Source organism: Falco naumanni, chromosome 1 (genome assembly GCF_017639655.2).
Source record: "Falco naumanni isolate bFalNau1 chromosome 1, bFalNau1.pat, whole genome shotgun sequence".
Classification (NCBI taxonomy): Eukaryota; Metazoa; Chordata; class Aves; order Falconiformes; family Falconidae; genus Falco; species Falco naumanni.
In genome coordinates this window covers 57,869,313-57,890,304 of record NC_054054.1, presented here as the reverse complement: position 1 = coordinate 57,890,304, position 20,992 = coordinate 57,869,313, and the positions used below count along the sequence as shown (strand labels likewise).

Genomic DNA, 20,992 nt, shown 5'->3' with positions numbered 1-20,992 from the left:
ACATTAGGATCCTCTGCTTTATCAGCATATATAGCAAAAACAGAAGGATGGACAGCACAGGGAAGCTTATCAAGCCATACAGGTCCATCTTAGTCCATTCGTTCTCTATAAATGTCAGTAAAGTTGTCTACTAGCTGTAATTGAATTTGTGGTTTATTTTATGAAGATAAATGTTTACAAACCAGCTGAAGACTACAGATTCACCGTGCCTGCGAGTGGAAGGAAAAAAAAAAAAAAAGGCAGCATCTCATTCACTTCCAAACATTCTTCCTGTCCATCACTCCTGATTACTTTTACCCAGAGAAAAACAGTTTGTTTACTTATGCAGTGTGAGTACTTCTGAGGTCCTTTTCCTCTTCTTTCTTTGTTTTTAGTTAAATTCTGTATTCTGCTAAACGTTAGCAAAACCTGGAAAAAGAGCACCTGGTTGAGCTGAACAGATTTCTGTTGACCCTGTTTTATGAAAGTTATACCTATAATAGTAATAGATTAAAAGTGTCTTTGGCTCTTGCTTCCATTATTGGAAGTCAAATTATTTGTGATATACAAAACCTTTTATGCAAACCTTGTATTTGTTGCAGGATTCATGCCAATTTGTGCTAAACAGTTTTCTGGAGTCATTAACTACCTTAACATTTCAGAACAACGACAGTGTATCGCTGAAAATGTTACTAACCACAATTTAGCCTATTGTTAAAAGTTCTATTGCTTCTAAATTCATCCTTCTAAGAACTAAACCAGCAGCTCCACTGATACTTCCTTATGGTTATACTATGGTAATATACACATTTACATCAAAAATCTTAATAAAACGTGTGTGTTTTAGTAAGAGGCTTATTGTAAACATTAAATACCACACTCCACTGAATTAATTCCTTGTGCAAACTGGCATCAAACATGGAATTAACGTTATGCATATTAGTACATAACAAAGCAATGACTATGTATGTCTTACCACTATTAGCCTGAAAGAGTGCTGTTTACTGTCATGGAAATCTGAACATGACTACTTCACAGGGAAAGGTAGTATTTTATTCTTAGCATCATGAACTTTTAGGTTTTGTATATGCATACATATTGTATATTTATGTATATACAAACACACAGAAACACACACAAACATTTTTTGTCTTTGGCAGCTGAGTTTGACAAACAAAACCCAACAACAACCAGATCTGAACACAACTGACCACCTGCAGCACCACAACTACAACCTCCAGGCCCAGGGCAGCAAATTAATGTGCTTTTGCTAAACTAGGCTTAATCCTGAAAGTAGTCAAGTTAATGACAGTTGTTCCTGACTTCAGTGATGGCAGAATAGGACCTTCAATACAGCTGAAATTTTCACATTCAACCTAAAATTCTTCCCACCCCTTCCCCTGGATTGCATTCTACAGAAATAACAAAACTGCTAATACCTTGTAAAGTACTTCTACAGAAAAGTAATGTTACTCATTCCAAAACATCCACTGGCCCTTTTTTGTTAAATGCTCCGTGAATCAATATGGAACATTTTAATAAATCCTTAGGGATCAAAGTTTAATAGCACCGGATACTTTGAGGACCTATTTGTAAAAATCAACACTAACATTACTTAATAAAGAAGGGTAAGGCAAAGACAACGTGACAATTACAGAACATAAACATAATTCCATTCACTCATTTTCCCCAAAATAATCACTAGAACTGTCCTATACAGATAAAGAAATGAGTGAAATAGGCAGTGGTCCCTACTAAAAAGTACTGTCATCTAATGCTGGTGTTTAACATGCCCATTGCCTGCAATGGACATTCTGCTAGGAAATTCCAATCCTAGCATGAAAGAAAAAGTAATGTTTTGGCTACTGGATATCATATTTTTAATTACTTAGAAACACAAAATTAAAGACCTTGGGAAAGACTAATGTTACAAACAAAAACCCCTCAAACCTCTGTTATCTATATGCTAGGGGTGAGCAGGTTTTATTCCCCAAACCACTACTTGTAGCTAGAACTTTCAATTTTGCTAGATCGCAACATAGACCAAACACTCTCGGTAGACAAAAAATTAAAAGGAGTATGCCAAAGGCAATTTACGAAAGTCTAAAACCCATTTTTAAAAGGTACTTTAATTTGTTCATTTGTACCTGTAATGACTACTGCAGTTTGAACATTAAAAAGTCAATACTTTTTTCTTCAAATGGAAATCATCTGTGGCATGTACAACTATTACAGTGTTTTAATATTTATATGTGTGTGTATATTTTTTTTTTTTTTTTTAAGACACCGATGTTTCATTCCTATTAAGCAATAGGTCAGGTTTGGCGAATTCCGGTGAAGAAAGTCACAGCGTGTCTTCTCCCCTCAGAAACTGGCATCTCAAATAGTAACATTAAAATTGACAATAGTTCTTTACATAACTATGTCCAAGCAGTCTGTTCATTTCATTTTCTGAAATGCTACATTTGAGACCAAAAGAAAAACAAAATAACCTAAGTTTCAGCAAACATGTAAGTGATGACTAGAAATATGCCACAAAATTATTTTTACAATACATTTCTGCAGAAATTATCCCTAGGTGAAGCTTTTTTTTTTATACACATATACAAAATTTAGACAGCAATATACACATAATCACAGTGAAGACGCTGGCAAGTTCACCAATTTGTAGTGTAAATACAAAATGCAAAGCAGCCTTCAAAGAGAACAATGCTACACAGCAAGCATAGCTAGCTTGTTAAATAGCAAACATCAAAAGTTCCCTGCAAAAGGGATGCAGTGCAAGAAAAGCAGCATGCACTTTGATACAAATAGCAGTTTATGGCTAATGGTTGACATAACTGTGGTAACAGTGACTCTTGAGTGGCTGTGCATAGTTAAACTTCTATGTCATCTGTTTTCCTTTATACCATTCCACAAACTCATCCAACAACACTGGCCCTGTAGAGAGATCAAATAACTGTATTTTACAAAATTTTGTAAAAGGACACTGAATGATTTATCTAAGAGAAATAAATTGTTTTAGAACACCAACATATGGTAGTACTTACAGGCTCCATCCTCATCATAGTTACTGAGGTCAAGGTTAATTGTTCTGCTGAATTCAAGAACGTTACACCATTGGTCCTTATTGATAACTTTGTATTTTGATTGCTGCTTAAGGCAAGAAACAGAAGTTACTAAAATATACTTTCAACTCCCTCAAGTTCAGATTTGCTTCCAGAAAATTTAAGCCTTGTGATGAGTTATTTCAATCTGTATACCATCTAAAACTAAACAGGATTAAAGAAACTACTAAGTAGTCAAACTAGTATTGAATAATCCACGTTTCTGATTAAGACATCTTTTAGTGGACAAACATACAGCAGTAAAATCAAAGCCCAAAAGCAAATCAAAGACATTCTATACTTTGTCCTGCATTAAATAAACCTTAACAGCATAGGGACTTGGGGAAAAGGAAAAAAGGAAAGATAACCAGCTACAAGTACTGCTTTGGAGGTTAGTATATTCTAAATCAGAACAAAAATTTCTTTGCTATTCAAACTTCACTGTTTCAAACTTCATACCTCTAGAAACTGGTGAAATACTGGAAAAAGGGACCATGTCTTTCCTAAAAGAAGGCCCAACATACACTTGGCAGTATTGATATCTAGGCTGCGCTGGTCCTTTTCCTGCATAAAAAAGGAAAAGATCAAAAAGGAAAGAAGAGCATGAGTTCACGGTTTTTCACTTCCCCCACTGCCTGTACTACAGTTCACCCATAAATAAAATAAATTAAAAAAATAATTAATAGCAGCGTCTAACAGTGGTTTTTAGTAAAACAACTTCCTAGTAAAATTTTCACCTGCAGAGCTAACGGTTTGCTATAAAGAGATACTGCTTTTCGTAAACTTTCCAAAACAGCTGTCACCACTATCGCAGATGAGGCATACCCTCCTGTTTGTGGGTTCAGACCTTTCTAGAAAGCAATGGCTATTAGACCCATACCCATGTTCACATATATGCCTCTGCTTAGCCAGAGAACTCTTAAAATAGTATCACTGCACATATTTCCTGTGGTATTATTACAACTACACAAACTGTCAGTAGCTATCAAGTAACACTAACTATGCAAGAATGAGCCAAGGAGGTTCTTTGTTCTGTTATTCTACTGATTACATGAAATTCAGATTAAATTAATTATCAAATGAGCAGGGGGAGCATAATACACTAGCACATGGAGACCCCCCTCAGAACTGTCACAGTTTTATTTCAACATAGTAGTAGTATATTAAGGCTTAGGGGGCGATTTTTTTGTTTCTGCTAAGAAAAAGCAGCAGCATCTGTACCCAGCAGATTCACTACATCTAATCAGTGGGAAAGTTAATATATTTGGTAACACAACTTCTGCACATCTCGAAAGTAACGTGTGTACATGTTAAATTCCTTTCTGTTAAGTAGCTTATCCATTTACATTTGTTGTCTTGAAAGTAAACAAATTTTGGTGAGAGATGGGACATAAAACCCTACTCTTTTACGCCTTGGTTACAGCATTAAGCTACAAATTCACATGATAACAAAATCAAAACAAAATTTCCATATTAGCTACTATAGACATTGAACTCTCTATATATGTACTCATGATTGCAGACTGCAAAATCTAAATTAAGAACAGGGATATAGGGATATCCAGGATAGAGGGAGTACCTAATAGAACAGTGCAAGACAGCTACCCAAGACAAAGGGAGTTGAGTCCTACACCTCACCTGTACGAGTGCAGGTGTGTCTATTATAGAATACACACCTTTATTACAAAAAAATCCCAAACTCAAAACATAACTGAATTGTCTTTCATCATGTAGGAAGGATTTGGTATAGCAAGATCCCAGCTCTCAGACAACAGAATACCTTAGCCACAAGGTTATCCTCTCTTCTTGAAACCCATTTCATACAAAATACACCTCAATTCTAAAATTGTGTAGACAGAATTTAACGTAGATTTGTTTTGGAAGGGAAATGGAGAGGCCAGCAACTCTGAAAACATCAGCAGCTGTTTTACAGTCTGGTCACTAAACCCAAGAGGGACTTCCCCCAATCTCGTCTAGAGGAAAAAAGCACATTCCAGGATGAAGAAAGCTTTTCAATCAGTAATAAAGCTGAAAAACAAACCTGCAAAGGCTTTTTTGTATTCATATGATACAATTCTTTCACTTATTTCAAACATCAAGTAATTCTAAAAACTAAACCTCTTTCCAAGGCCTATTTACACTTCTGCCCACAAACACCTTTAAGCAAAAATCAGACTGCTGTGAGCATACCTTTTATTTTCCATACTGTTTATACTCTAAATTCTTCCCACACACTCAGGTGTTAATGAAATCAAGCTCTGTTGCCTTTACTTTGGACATGCTATTTTTACATGCCTTACATTGTTAAGTTTCTACATTCTCCCTCTCAAAATACTGCTCAGTCAAAATTGTTCAGATAAGCCCTTTATACCCGCCTCCAACTGCCTAATGGCACATCTGCCATGACAGACGCTCCACTTTCATTCTTAACATACATTCCAGATACTTACATTCTCTTTCTTGGATACAGTGGAAAGAACATTGAAAAACTCTGATAAATTTCAGTATTAATTTTATATTGATGACAGACACTCTGAGATTTTGCACACACACACACACCAATATTTTCAATAAAAAAGACCTATTTAAGCCATGAAATACATGCATCTGTGTGTTCCCAGACTTGGCAATGAATGTCAAACAGGGAGCAAGAAAGGTATTTTGCTTAATACCAACATACGGTGTTTTAAATTATTTCCTCAAATCCATGCCGACTTAATTCATGCATAATGGTTATTTTTATTGACTAAATACTGAATCTCAACAGAAGCTTTCAAAAATTCTCTCTTAAAACTTCAGAAGTTTAGACAAGTACTTCTGCCATGGAGCACCTCCCTGAAATTATTACCCTTAGGATGGAAATTATACGATCTTCTGAATCAAAAAACCAAAACCGCTCCCATCAGCTTTTTTTCTATCAGTCACTTCAATTATTCTGATTAAAATTATGTAGAGATTCATCTGCTGCATCTAGATAAATGTATGGGCCTTTGTCAACATTCATTTCTATTCTTACTGGGTGCCATTCTCCAATAGACTTCCCCTGGCTCCACAGTACTAAAAGTTCAATAATTCTATTAATGTAATACTGTTTTTACAATTCCCCTGTTGATATGCCTTTGACTTGCAGTTCTACAGTCTGGGGTTTCTTGTCACAAATTATGTCACAGCATCTGTATCTCAAGTGTTTATTTTTCAAGACCATATTTGTCACATCAGTTCGTTACCTCTCAAAAAAACTCCACCCATTATCCTCTTAAGTTTCTGCACTTACTTTTGACAGGCTGTCAGCTGGCACCGATTTGCTATCTATTCCTAATATTTCATCAGTATTTTGAACTTCTTTGGCAACGTTAGTTATTTCTAGCCTTTACATCTTACATTGAGCAAAACTTGCAGAATAAATCTTCACACACCAAAGAAGGAATTAAGATGTTGATATGGCTTTTTGTTCTCTCATACTAACTAATACCATGCATTCTGTCATATTCAGCTGTAGGTTTCCTTGCTTAAAAGTGAACTACTGTAAATCTCTGCATCTCTGCATCATGCAGAAAGCACTGATGTACCACGAATCTGAATACTTATGACAGACTTAACGATCAGAACTGCTATTTGTTGTTTTTCTCACGTTACTTCTTTTTCCTGCAAGTTTTCTTGGTGCTTTTGATTATCCTTCATTGAAACCTGAGCTTCAGTTTTGCCTGTGATCATTTTTATGTTACACCTTCTGTAGATTTCATCACATTAGCAAGACTGATGTTCAAATTCCATATCAATTCAGAAAATTATCGTTCTTTTATTGCTCCCTTTAAGTAGGAATAGTCTTATGCGCATTATGGATTCCAATACAGGTACAATTTTATCAATACATATTTTACAGTAGGAAGACTGATATTGGGATATTGTTTAATAAATACTAAGAACATCATTAATGAGCTTCCAACACTCTTCTGAACCGGTATTTGTATTATATCATATCCAGCTTTTATCATGTTAGTTATTTTTACCACCTTCAGAAACGCCTGAAGTGCCTTCCTGTTTTAAATACGTATATGCTCACAAAATCCAATCAGTAAGAAGAAAACCCAGGGTAATTATAAAGCCAGTGGAAGTGGCAAAGCTCCAATATGCAACACAATAGGGCTTACATGATTTCCTTGAAGTCACATAATAGCTTGAAGCAGAGAGGTAACAAAAACACATCAAAACACTAAGCCACTGAACATCAAGAATCCTATATACATTCCTGTTCCGTTTCTGGCATTTTGCATATACTTTTCTAGAACATTAACATTCTATTTGTTGAAAACAAGATTGATGATATCTTAAGAGAAACAGAAGTATGCAGTATTTCAATTATTACTTATGAAAGTTAACTTTTCATTTCAGATTCTGGTCTTCCACAGTACTTACCCGTGCAAAGTCAAATGCATATCTATAAATAAGTTTAAAATTGGTAGGCTCATTTAATAAAGATCTCAAGTAATCCAGAGAATTTCTCAATTTTTCTGTAGTATCACACCTACAAGAAAAACACAAAGCAAATTCAGAGTCTGCATTCTTATATAGATATCCAATGTTTTAGAAAAGAATCTCTAACATGTACCTCCATTAATCTATCCAAAATACATCGCTCTGTACAAAGGCATGTTTATGAGTTTTTCTGCATAAAATGCCTTTATTAAACCCACACTGTGAAATGGATCTAGACAAAATAGCAAAGCCTTACATTGGTACTCTGATAAAAATTTGTTTCGCTTTGTAGAAAATGCACTCTCCAACAGATTAAACCAAGAGCTTGTCTATACATGACAAACAACCAGTAAACCACAGCACTGAAACAATACTTCTACAGTTTTGCTGGAACTATAAAACTTCCTACACAACTTCAGCCATTCTGTTCTGGAAGATAAGTCAAAACATAGTTCTTTCTCCAACTCTCTATGAAACACAATTATTCAAGTACCTTCATGTTAATTATGACATGAAGATAAGCTCTCAACTGGAGAAAGCAACTCTTAGGAAGAACATGACAACACAGAGTCACAGAAAGGCTTTGTATTATTTAGCATTTTAAACTACATATGTTCTAACAACATACCAGTATCTCACAGATAGGTCCAATCCAGTGACAAAGACAGGTGTCCTTGAGGACAGAAACAATGTCGAAGCTCCCAGCACATCTGTTTTCTTGAGACTGCAGACATTCTAATCCAACTGTATTTAGACACGCAGCTGTCAGGTTTCAAGCTGTCTCTAAGTGGCCATATCATCATAAATAGGACCAAAAATGTATGGCTTCTACTCCACAGCAGAACTCTCTGCTTTAGCTATTATGAGTCAAAACATCAACGTATGTCTTTTCTAAAACATTGGGTTTCCTATAACAAACTTAAAGAGTTTTTTCAAAGCACTTACTGCAGTGATGTCATTCCTTTTAACCATTCTTGTAATGTAAAGTAGCCCATGTTTTGTGCATCCAACTTCCACGCTAATACAAGCATAACTACCTGTTTTAAAGAGAAAAAAAATTTAAGACAAAGAAATTAACAGAGATCCACATATTTTTCAAATAACTACTGTTTAGTAGGCTACAAATGCTTTACTTGTATAAATGCGGTTCAGAACTTTGCTAGACTGTATTTTAGAATTTAAAAAACCTGAAAGTGACAAACCCGTACATGGTCCAAACAAAGAAAAGTTATCAGTGCAAAGAGCATGAACATCAGTCACCACCAGCCACTTTAAGGGAGCATGCAGAGTCACCTAGCAAGCAGTGCAATGAAGAAGAGGAACTGGTGCCAAAGCTACAGAAAAGGTTTCCCAAAACAACTACAGATTTTAAGTACTGATTTGATGATGTTACATTTGACATTTGTTAAACTCATGTAGGTGAACATCAGCTGCAATCCATGAGCTCTGTGAAATCCAATTATTCTAAAGCTAATAATGATCCTACCTGAATCCAGCTACCCCAGGGTATTGTAAACCTACCTAATTTTGCAGGTCTGACCATGCAGTATAATTCAAGTAGATGTTAAAATAAAACTAGGTGAACTAACGTTAACACACATCAAAACAGAGGCTGATACAGTTTTGCCCAAAAGGAAAGACAGTCCTTTTCACATGTCACATAGAAGACTGAAGCAAAATTAGATAAAGTGATACCATAAGATTACTATCTTATCCAGGAACTTAAAAAAACAGTTCTGATATATACATGGAAAAACCCACAGGAAACCTGACCCTGCAGACTACAAGGAAAAAAAAAATAAATCAAGCCATTTAAATTTGCAACTCAGCCATTAAATAGCTAATATTAGAGCAGCTCTGTATATTTTTTATGCAAAATCAGAATACCTACTTATATACCCAAATATTTGCATAAATCTCAAGGGTTTATTATACTAATACCCTCCAAAATTAGAAGATTATATCTTATATTTCCAGTAAATCTTTCAAAACCACAATTCTCATTTTACTTAGAGAAGATGCTTTATGAATGCTACTAAAGATGGGACTTGCATATAAAGAGCAAAAATAAGGCACTAGGAAAAAGCCTGTAAAAGGCACAACTATGCCTTTTTAAATTTTATTTAGTCCTGTATATAACTACACATAAAATAGATATATGTAATTATATACATTCCTTATTTGTGTTTTGAAATGGCATAATGGGAGTGCTAATACTGCCCACATTTGAAATCCCTTTCTCTCCAGAAAACCTGAAGAAAACATTACTTCATATTTTTGTAGTTGCTACATTAAATAATCTCCAGTGTCATCATCTCATTGTTTCAGAAGAGACAACCATCAGCTTGGTGGGGTTTTTTTGTTTGTTATTTTACATATTTTTTTTATTTTTTTTTAAGTGGGGGGAAGCAAAAAAGGAGTGGCAGCAAAGACAAATTGAGGTTTTACATGTTGACAGTTTAGGGTTTAAAATACAGTTGTTTCCAAATGTATACATAAACCTCCCTGGTTTATATTTTATTTTTTTTTTTTAAACTGCCAAGAATATTTTAATTCTTGATGGAAAAATAAGAGATAGAAGACTGGCTCATGTACATCATAATAGATTAGACATCTTTTGAATGGACTTTGAACTTACATTTTCTGGTTCAACTCCAATGTCTTCACAAAATTTTTCCATACCTTCTGGCCCTACAATGTCATCAGTGCCTGCAAACAAAATGCATTTTACTTATCTCTGAAAATTAAAACAGTCTGACCTTTACCACACAAGACAAATGCAATCATGCAGTACAACCTGAACTTCCGTATAAGTTTTTGTTAATTTTGGGTTTGTTTTGTTTGTTTATGCAATAAGTATTTCCACACTTCCTATCCAGCTTGGATACACTTACGTCTTTATCTCACCTTTGGAAATAGAGACAGAAAAGCTGTAAAACAACTTTTCATTCCTAACAATATCCTTTATTCTACCCATTTACTGAGATAATCTTGGAAGAGTACATTTATAAGATCTTCAAGAATGCACTTAAGATTAGCACAACAGCCACGTAATATTACCACGGTTAAATGAGTGGATGACTGTTAGTGGCATTCATTTCATTTCTTGGCTTGAATCTCTACGGTTATCATAAGATCATATCACATAAAAATGTAACGCACAGCTACACAAGATACAAGACATTACCATTCCCAGAATCTCATTCCTTAGATAAAGATAGTGTATGAGACAATAACATTATCTATCAAAGAAAGAGCCCAAAATAAAAATCTCTTGCTCCTGTTTATTCATATTGCTATACCACAGCCACACATTATCCAAATTTTAGTAACCGCAGGGGGAAAGAAAACATGAATTACAGCTATTTCTCTGCCAGCTGAAAAGGAGAAAAAAAAGAAAGATTCAAAATACAGATGCTATTAAAATGCACTACTATTAATAGAGGCTGTTAAATCAAGATATTTGTAACTTCTACAATATTCTGTTGAAAAAATTATACAGGCATTAGACTTGTACTGTGCCATTCTATTTTTTTAGGTAAATTTTAAGTTATTTGGACTACTTGATTGGAATTATTTTAAAGGGTTTATTTAGGAAAAAAACATAAGAGGATGAAATGTCTACTTTCATCCAATAAAAAGATCACATGTGCAAGAAAAAAAGGTTTTATAAAGGGATGAGCAACCTGTGAGTTATTATTAGGCGACCTGATATTCTAGAAATAACATGGTTTAATTGTGTCTTTTCCCACCTTCTCACGGCATCCTCTCAGTTCTCTGAGTGTAAACAACAGTCTTTTAAAAGTTAGACTCATTCTGCAATGTAAAGATACAGCAGGGAAAAAATCCCAAACAAATGCAGTGTCAACTGTCTGCATAAAGGAGAAGACTTGAAGCAAGAACACAAAAGAGATTATTTTTTGAAAACTCATTTTTTAGAGTGTTACTCAATACTCTAAACAGAATCATGCTCTCGAATTCTCTCTGGTTTATTTTGGTATATGCATCCAATGGAAACTCAAAAGTTTTTTCATATACAGCCCTCCTTTCATACCTTCTTTCCATGAAACTGAACAAAAATGAGTTATCCCTGTTGCTAGAGTAAAAAAGTAAATCAAGCTGGTCAAAAAGGCAGAGAAACTAACAGGTTAGATTTGGCTTGTATTTGTCTGAATCTCCTCTCAGACTGCCACAGACAAGTGACATCTCAAAGTATTTAATTTTGTTTATATAATTTTAATAGAAGAAAGATTTATTACATCAAATTAAGTCATTCTTCATTATGCGTAAGAAGCAGACAGACCAGAACAATCTGTGAGCAATGTTATCCAAGACAGCATCAGAAAAACTGCAAGACAACCTTATTTTGTCAATCACCTATTTAATTTCCTTTTGGTCTTTACAGTCATGAGATCATTTTCCCCCATACTTCAAGTTCTCTCCTTCAGAAAACTACATGTAAGGAAACGAATACAACAACAAACTTCACTATTAAAGGATCATCTTTTGTGATTGCAGATCATAACTAACCATCCTAGAAGTAATGCCTGAAGAAAGCTGTCATACAAAAGGGGCAAGAATAAATAATTCAGTCTATCTTCCCTACACCTTGTGATGGAAAACTATATAAAAACAAGACTAGTATGAGATACTTGAATTGATTCACTTCCTTGCTTGAAACCATAAGCACCAGATTCAGCAGGAACAACTGTAATATTACTATCTCCCCCACCTTATTTTTTTTTTAAATTAAAGACACACTTCTGAAGCATAATTCTGTGCTGTTCAGCACTAACATGGCAGATGTCAGAACTTCTAAAGTCAGAGAGATAATATTTTAGACAGAGGTACGCCTTTAACTATATATTTGAATAGTGAAGTATACATGTTCCCAAACATTGTTTCACACCTTCTTTTTATAGAACAGAGACAAAGACAAAATTGCCCCTTGAACTCTTCAGCTTCACACTACACAAAATATAAACCAAGACCCTTCTTTAAGACCCTTACAAAAAAAGCCTCTATATTCAGTCTTGGAAAAGCTCAGTTAATGCAGTTTTTATATTCCAATATAGATACATTTTTTATTAGGAAATTTGCATTTCACCCTTACCTGCGTATTCATAGAACCATTCTAAGCATCGCTTACTCGAAAAGACTTCTTCCTCTGCTTTTATTCTAGTCGAATCATATTTTCTATACATACTTAAAGAAAGAGATACAAGTAATTAATCCATTTTTTGTAAAGCAATCTTTTAATCAACAACCACTGTAAGCAGCAGTACTTTTCCGTTCATGAACCAGTTTACCCAACACACTGTCCTCATATCCAGTCATTTGGGACACTGCTTAACAGAGTAAGAATCACTGAACCTAATACTGTGCGTGCTCAGTTTGTCACATTTCAGCTGATTCATAATTGTTATCCATGTACATAAACTTTCCTTATAACAGACTAGTTCAAATCCAACCCCAAAGTGGTTTGTGTAATTTCAAGTAAAACTTGCGCACACCAGTAATTATTACAATCAACTGATGGGCTGCAACTCGGCTGTGGGTCTAAACCCAGAGTGATTCCATGTCACAGTCAACACAGACCCTACCTGTAGGCGCACACATCCTTTGTGCACTTTAACTAAGGAGAACTGCATATACTCTTTTTGCCTCCTCAAAAGATCCTACAAAAGGCTTAAAGGCCAAAAGAGGCATGATCCACACATACTACCCTAAAGCCAGTAAGTTGGCAACACAGCAGAACCACAGAGACCAGGTTACAGATCCTCACTGATAGTAACTCAGGGAACCCCATTCCTCACGGTGTAAAGACTATCTGAAAAGCTAGATCCATAGCCCCCCTTCCCCGCACTGATTGCTGGCGAGGTGATGCTCTCCTTCGACAAGGAGCATAAGGAATTTTAACTACATGCAGAAAGCAACGCTGAATTACCAGTCTCCTGAATTTAGTACCTGAAACACCTAAAGCAGGGAAGGCATAGCAGAAGTTGACAAGTTACTCCACCCTGTTAATCTTATAACATAAACTATATATTTTGTGCCTGTTAGAGGAAAGAGACACAGCAGTCCAAGTAGTTGTTCACTGCTGCACGTATAGTCTCTGATTCATTCCCACCGCTCTGCAGTTAGCTTGGGCTCGTAAAGGCTAGAAGAGCTGAGCAACAAATGGCTTGGACTAGAGGAGGTAGCCACGCAGCTGTTGTAAGCATGCAGCCCTCCCTCCTTGTGTCAAACTCTGCTGGGGGAGGACAACCAAGTGGCTAATTGGTTCAAGGATAATTTTCAGACAACTTGAAGGCATTAATTTCGAGTTAGTCTCATCACTACTCTGTCCTTCTAGAAAGAGATGTAAAAAATGTCTATACTTACGAGCTTAAAGTACACTGATCCTACTATCCTCCACCTAGCTCAGGTATGAGCTATGAGGCACTGTAGCTAGAAGTCAATGACACACAGATCATTCTGACAGTAATTCAAAGAACTGTTCCGTGTCTGTTGTCATAGTTCTTTTAAATACACTAACCATTAGAAAATACTAGTCAGAGCAAAATGACAAATTGCTAATCCGAAGACAAATACAAATGAGGTTCTTTAATTTTGAGATGGAAAAAAAAATTAACACTGTACTGAAACACATTGATCTGCAACACACACACAGCAGGAAAATGCCAGTCACACGTCTCAAACATACATAATATACCTACAATTTGTAGGGTTTCTTTATTATTTTGAAAACTCTTTTTTCTACTTGAATTGCCTACTTTGTATAAGCTTTACTGCAGTTGCAAAAAACAGGCTGACAGCACCGTCCAGTAAGTAAACAACTAAGGTGTTAAGTCAGTGTTGGAACAATATTTTTTTTTTCCCAATAAAAAAAAAAAAAAGGACTGGTAACTCATACTTGCAGAATGAACTCCATGTTTATGAAAGACCTATCCGATATTTTTTAGGCTATTCTAAATTCAGAGAAATCAAAAAAATGTCTTGAGACAAAGAAAGGAGACATTCCGCCGCTCTGGCAAAAGTCCAATTATTCAGTATCCCCTTTTTTGTAAGCAAACAAACTTGACAAAAACCAACTAGAATACCAAGTTGAAAACTGACTATAGCAGGAGCTAGTCCACATCGTTATTCTACTCTATTCTATTAATTCAAGAAATCTGTAAGAGCACTGCTGGGACCTAAGACATACAAAGCTAATGTGGCTCCCAAAGACAGACATTCATTACATGACTTTTTTTTTTTTTTTGACAAAGGGGTGATAACCAAGTGCCTTGCCCTGCTCATTCACATAACTCACCAACACACTAACTGTCAGTATGTGAACAGTGGATTTCAAGAGGAACCCTCAAGAAACAAATTTATTGACAGTGCTCTAGGTCATTCAAGTATTTCATAAAAAAGATTCCTGCATCTACAAGTAGCAGAGCTAAATACTGTAGGCTGAACCAAGACACCAATGACAGCAGTATGTGCAAAAGGAATGGTGAATGAGAACAGAAAAAAATCCCAGCCCTTTTCATACATTCACTGCATCTATGCATAGCAAGTTTTCATAAGACTGAAAGTCATTTGTTCTGTTTAAGGCTAAAGTTCATTATTAAGGAACCACAGGGAAACCACAGTATTCGTTAGTAAGTTCATGCGCCCAACATACGGCTATGTAACTCCAAGCAAAATGCTCTGGCCTCAAACTAACCATTGTTCAAAAAACTCAGTATCTCACCTGATTTTTAAGAAACCAGGACTGATTACAGATCTTCCAACCTGTGCCAGTAAGAGAAATTCCTTCACAAACTCATAAAATAAAATCAGAAAGGACAATCTTGAGCTATTCCAGTCTCTGCTGCAAGCTAATTAGCCAGACATTCATTAAAAGTGCAGGTGACATCATACCACATTCGTGATGTAAACAGACTGTGCACAGTCAGAAGTATAAAACTATGCAACAAAAATGGCTGGATGAATCTCAGGTGCCTTTCCCTCAACCTAAAGGAGCCAATACGAGACCACGTATTCTGCAAGATAAGGATCACTTGAAAACGAGTATGACAGAAACAAGTAACACCAGTGCAAACCTGGTATTAGTGATCTCTCATGTATAAAGATGAAGGTTGTTCTCTCCCTGCTACCTCCAAACACCAAATGAGTTTGTTCCCCCAGTCTAGACAAACCAGCTATTTCTACTAGCAAGATAGACCTAATCTCTGAACTGCTTGATGAAGTAAGATGAGCAGGGAGATACAAGTAAGTAACTAGACAAGTATCTAAGATTACAGCCTAGGTTGGTTCAATTATCACAGCAAGGCCAACCTGGCAGCACAGGGTAAAGGTGATTCCAAACACTGTCCCCTCTGAACTATCATTAATACAGATCTGATTGTCTCCAGAATCATATGTGCAGAGGAGAAAAGCAAACTGCCACGGACGTCTGACATCCATTTTGCATCTTAAGATTAATTCTCGTATCTTTGGAATTTTTCCGTACATACTGCAAAATGGTATGCCTTGTCTTTGTGCTAAGGACAGTGTCTCTTGCTATGTGGACAAACACAAACTGCCAGAGCACACCAGGTAGGTATCTAAATACTTTGGGAGCACCACACATTTACTGAACAGATTCAAGTTTCAAACAGCAACTCCTCAACAGCGTGCAGCTTCCCCAAGATGACCAGCACCAGTACCTTCAAACAGACGCACAACCATTATGCTGACCACATTAGTTTGATAACTTGCTTAAGTACTGATGGTCTGCAAGAGGAACCTGCAGAATTTCAATCCCCGACCAGAAGTGAAAGCACATACTGCTCAGAAACTGGGGGGGGGGGGGGGGGGGGGGGGGGGAGCAGGGGGAGCGGAGTGCAGAGAGCAGTAAAACAGGCCCAATGAGGAGCATACCTGGTACTTCTTGTACCAGAATTTGTACCATAAGAGAACGCTGACATTGGAACAGGATTGCCAAAGGACATTTTCTCCATCACCAGAGCTAGAAAGGGGAGTGCAGAACTTTCTCCCGGAGTGTCTGCTATACCTATCACCACTGGACAACAGCAAACTCTGAGCCTTCGCATTTAGAATTACTCCTCCACGTCTGAGCCCGATATGCTGCCCCTTCAGGAACAGCAAGGGAAAAAAAAAAACATTTTCTATGGGAAGAGAGTCTGTATTTGTTTCTGAGATGAGACACACATGCAGGTACAAAGACTCAGAAGAAAATCTTCACTTGAAAAATAATAGTTGTTATTAGTTTAGCATGACACAGTGTCAGGGAAGTGACAGCAGACTTAAAAAATATTTCTATATACTATAACCAGTATTTCCTTCAGGAGCATTAGTTTAATCTTTTTTATTCTCTCTTTTTAACAGCCATTTTACCAACTAGAGAGAGGAAATAATGTGGGACAGGGCAGGGAAAAAGCAACATGAGATTAACCTGCCTGAATTTTATGAAAGTTGTATTAACTACTGAACCATACTTAAATGAAGTTATTTTCTTAGAAATGCCTGCATCTCCATCATGACCTAATGGCCAACTCATAACATCCATTTTTGAACTTACCTTTGAAATATTCTTATGAGCTAGGGAATTGTAATATCCCCGCAATAAAGACAAGACAACGTAGTTTATAATTGGAAGTGCTATAGGTAGATGTAAACAAACTAAAAAAAAACCTGAGTGTCTAAGCCTTTAATGTTTCTTTAAATACACAATCATCTATATCTTTTCCAGATTTATTTTCCTCCATTTGTAACTGATTTGGTGGGAAAGCAAAAGCATGAAAATTCCATCCAGCTATTACGGGGTGACTAGGCAAGTCATTGTAAGAGTACATGGATCCTGTCAGCAAAAAGCACAAGGTCACAGTAATTCTCTTCAACCTACCAGAGCCTTCAAAGTTGTGTTACCTACTCCTGCTCTGAGCATGCTTCAGCTGTACTGGAATTTTTTAGAGATCCATCTACCACAGCAGCAGCTCTGGGCTGTGTGGCTCCAGAATATTCAAAAACTGAGATCAGTGAAAGCATAGAGTTTAGGTCACACAAAACATTCTCTTGATTGTGGAAGCTGGTAATAGCTTATTTAAAGGAAGGAGAAAAAAAAAAAAAAAGTACAGTTTATTATAAGTCAAAAGTTACTCCCTCATGACGATTTTCAGCCTGCTCATTTCAGATGGTCAGTGTTTACTGAATGAAAACATCTAGAGATTTACCAACAGTAGTTTTGTTTCTGTGTGACCAGAACTTATTAAAAACCTTTACCTCATTTTGTTTAAGCTTTGAACCGAGTAACTACTTGCTTTCAGATTGTTTATATTTTGAAAGATGCGAACATTTGACTGAAGAAGCAGTCCCCTTCTACTTCTATTAACTACATTTAAAATTTCAGCCGAGAATTTCCATCCCTGCATCACAATGGGAGCATTTTTATAAAGCCTCACCTATTCATTCACAATTATGATTTCTACAATAGTTTCGTAAGTACTGTGGTAGAAACAAGAGGGGGGATGGGGGAGAGATGTTTTACAATTCACAAGGCATGACAAAGACTGTCTAAAGCAACCCTCAGGACAAATTTACCTGACTGGTAAGTTTTATGAATTAATGTGTCTTATCTCTCTCTATTTAAAGACTTGCAATCATCTCTAAACATTTAAATTAATGTTTGGAATTTCATCAGGCTGACTTCAGGAGCAGTATGTATAACAGTGTACATGATGATAGTCACACATCCAGTTTAAGTTTCTTCAGCACTATTAGGTGAAGTTCACTGCAAAGGTGTAGATACAGGCAAAATTATACCTGTGCGTACTTGAAAATCTCTACTTCAATGAATAAGGTCTAGATACCTGTGACAGCTGGTAACACAGCCTGTCTGCACGGGGCAGGAGCAAACCAGGAGCAAACCACAACAGAACAAAAATCCTCTCAACACTACAGGTTTTGAAAACTTCCAAGCTTAACACACTGCCATTTCGCTTTCCCATGTTAGCAACAGTGTGTTGACTGTGTTTTGAAAACTTACATTTTTCCACCATAGAGTATGGAGCTTATTACTCAATAAAGAAAATCTATTTTGCATGTTAATAAGCCCTTATGTGGTTCATACACACATACAGGCTAAATTAAGACTCTAGATCTAATTGCCTGAAAACATAACTTTCAGGGAAGCAGATAAATATTCCTAGTTTTCATCCTTCTAAGGTCCAAATATCCAATATTGTAAGCATGATTCCGGAATAAGGAGTAGAATTATTTTTTAAATAAGACTATCAGAAAGAAGAGAAGACATTACGTTACAGAGTTCATTTTTCCCTAAAGAAAAAGCTAGTGTCTGGCTAGAGATTGTGTAACAGATGCAGAGCATTAGGTAATTATACAATGAGTTCTGTAATCCCTATCTAGCAAGTATCTTTACACAAAACTTGTTTTACCTTTCTTAAGACCCTTAACATAGTGATGGAATGGCAATGTATTTTTAACCTCAATGTAGAAATACCCTGTACTGTGAGAGCTTTAAGTAAAATAAAGTCAAGACTGTGATACTCAAGAAGAAAATACAAACTAAGTCTTCAAGTCGTTATGTTCTGGTGAGTGTATGCTAAACTGTTTACTTTCAACGGCTGTTCTCCAAGACAGGATAAACCTTACTGTTATCCAGATACAAATGCACCCAGTTCTTTTCATCATACATTATCTGGTATAAAACTTCCCTCCCACTGAAACACTGCCATTCATGGTTCAAGGTGAAGTTATAAACATTAATTAACACAATTCAAGCTCTTATTATATAAGGGTGGGATGCTAAAGAACATGTTTGGAATCTTTGTTTTCCATCATCAGTCTGTGCATGCAATCAGCACTTCCAAGTGACTTCACTAACAACTAGATTTGTTCCTATAAATGTTTTTCCTTAGTACCCACTGCCATTATTCCACCAATCCTTCCAAGATGAGGTTGTATCCCTAACAGCCCAGAACTCAGTGTGAAGGCTATTAACAAGCTCCCTGGTATCAGATGCGTTGAAATGTATGAGTTTAAGAGCCTCCAGAAATCATCTTGTATTTCAGCCACAGAGCCCTGCTGAAATAAACTTTCTAGAAAGAATACGTATCTCAAAAATATTACTGTCACAGTCAAAAAGAGATTATAGGAACACAACACAAATAGTGAAGACTGAAAACATCACCCAACAAAATTACCCATGTAAGGATAAAAAAAAAAAAAGTAGTATTTCCTTTGTATGGACAAACCAGGAGGAATCCAACATTTGGTCTCAGTTATAACACCAATTATGTTAATGATGATGCTCCTTTGATAATCTTCAGACTACTACCTCACACTTTCATACTGAAAGCACATAGGAGACTTGCCATTACTGAATCAGTTCGTTAACGTTGCCCTGATAAGTTGTCACTGAGAAACATACAAAACTTGCATAATTCCATAAACATTTGAAGTGACAAATCATCTCTGTAGGAAATACGGTCTCTTCTGGAGAGCACACGTATTTTTTCACAGAAACTAAGACATTCAAGAACAGGTGCTTGCTTACTACCTTTTTTGCTTATTACAGGACCCACAAAGGCTAAAGTCCCTTGAAGGTTTATCCTGAGTTACGAATATGCAGCTTCTGAGAAGTATGCCACTAAAACAGAGGCAACGGTAAAGTACTGGGCCTACAAGCCCTCATTCCGTGAATTGGCACTGCACTATCTATACTGGGTTTATTGTATACACCATTCTCCGCATACAAACTGCTGTGGCAGACCTAGTTATTTGCAAAGCCCACTGCTGCAGAGGTTCCTGATTTCAGATTGATTTTTGCTAGACAAACTGAGATATCTGACCTCCAAAGACCAAACATGACAGACGTGAGCTCTGCCTGACAAAGAAGCATGGAAGTAGGAGGCAGCTTGCTCTTTGTCTAACTTGTTCACAAAAGGTTACAGGGGCATAATCCAAATTTGAAGAAATCCTTCCCTGAAAGAAAGTAAGAGCTCCAAGACTGAGCTGAATGTTCAGCAAATGATTTCATACTGCCAGCCAAGTTGAAATAAAAATTGTTTTCTTAAAGACCAAAAGAAAAGAAACATACAGTGGGAAGCAGGGAAAGCCAAAAAAGAAGGAAGAGAGATAAAAATTGGAACCACATGAGAGAAGGGTATTCCTCTGTGGCCCATGACCAGATCTGATTTCACCTCCGCTTCTAAAAGCGGGCTGCAGTCTTTTTCATAAAGCACTACATGGCAGTAGAATGAGGACTAGATCCATTAGTTATAAACTGAAAGGCAAATTTAAAAAAAAATCCTTCAAATTATGCTTTCAAAAAGCTCTTAAAATTATTATATATATACATACTACTGAGAGTAAGAAGTCAGTTTCTCATAATTTTCATATTTGCATTACACAAATCA

At 36.3% G+C, this 20,992-nt stretch overlaps 1 protein-coding gene across 11 annotated transcripts in view; it reads right to left on the bottom strand.

Annotated features, from left to right (window-relative positions):
- Window positions 1-2,090: 2,090 nt before the first annotated feature.
- The window catches only part of DCUN1D4 (defective in cullin neddylation 1 domain containing 4), a 38,642-nt gene continuing 19,740 nt past the window's right edge, over window positions 2,091-20,992 (bottom strand). For 9 of the 11 annotated variants that reach the window (XM_040595436.1, XM_040595444.1, XM_040595462.1 and 6 more), the window contains 7 exons: window positions 12,676-12,767; window positions 10,201-10,271; window positions 8,508-8,599; window positions 7,503-7,611; window positions 3,546-3,650; window positions 3,030-3,132; window positions 2,091-2,919 (listed from right to left, as the gene is read on the bottom strand). In XM_040595436.1, the coding sequence (XP_040451370.1) occupies window positions 2,864-2,919; window positions 3,030-3,132; window positions 3,546-3,650; window positions 7,503-7,611; window positions 8,508-8,599; window positions 10,201-10,271; window positions 12,676-12,767 (628 nt within the window). In that variant the 3' untranslated portion in view covers window positions 2,091-2,863. The remainder of the gene's footprint in view (window positions 2,920-3,029; window positions 3,133-3,545; window positions 3,651-7,502; window positions 7,612-8,507; window positions 8,600-10,200; window positions 10,272-12,675; window positions 12,768-20,992) is intronic. The other 2 variants (XM_040595491.1, XM_040595511.1) reach the window with 1 other exon arrangement.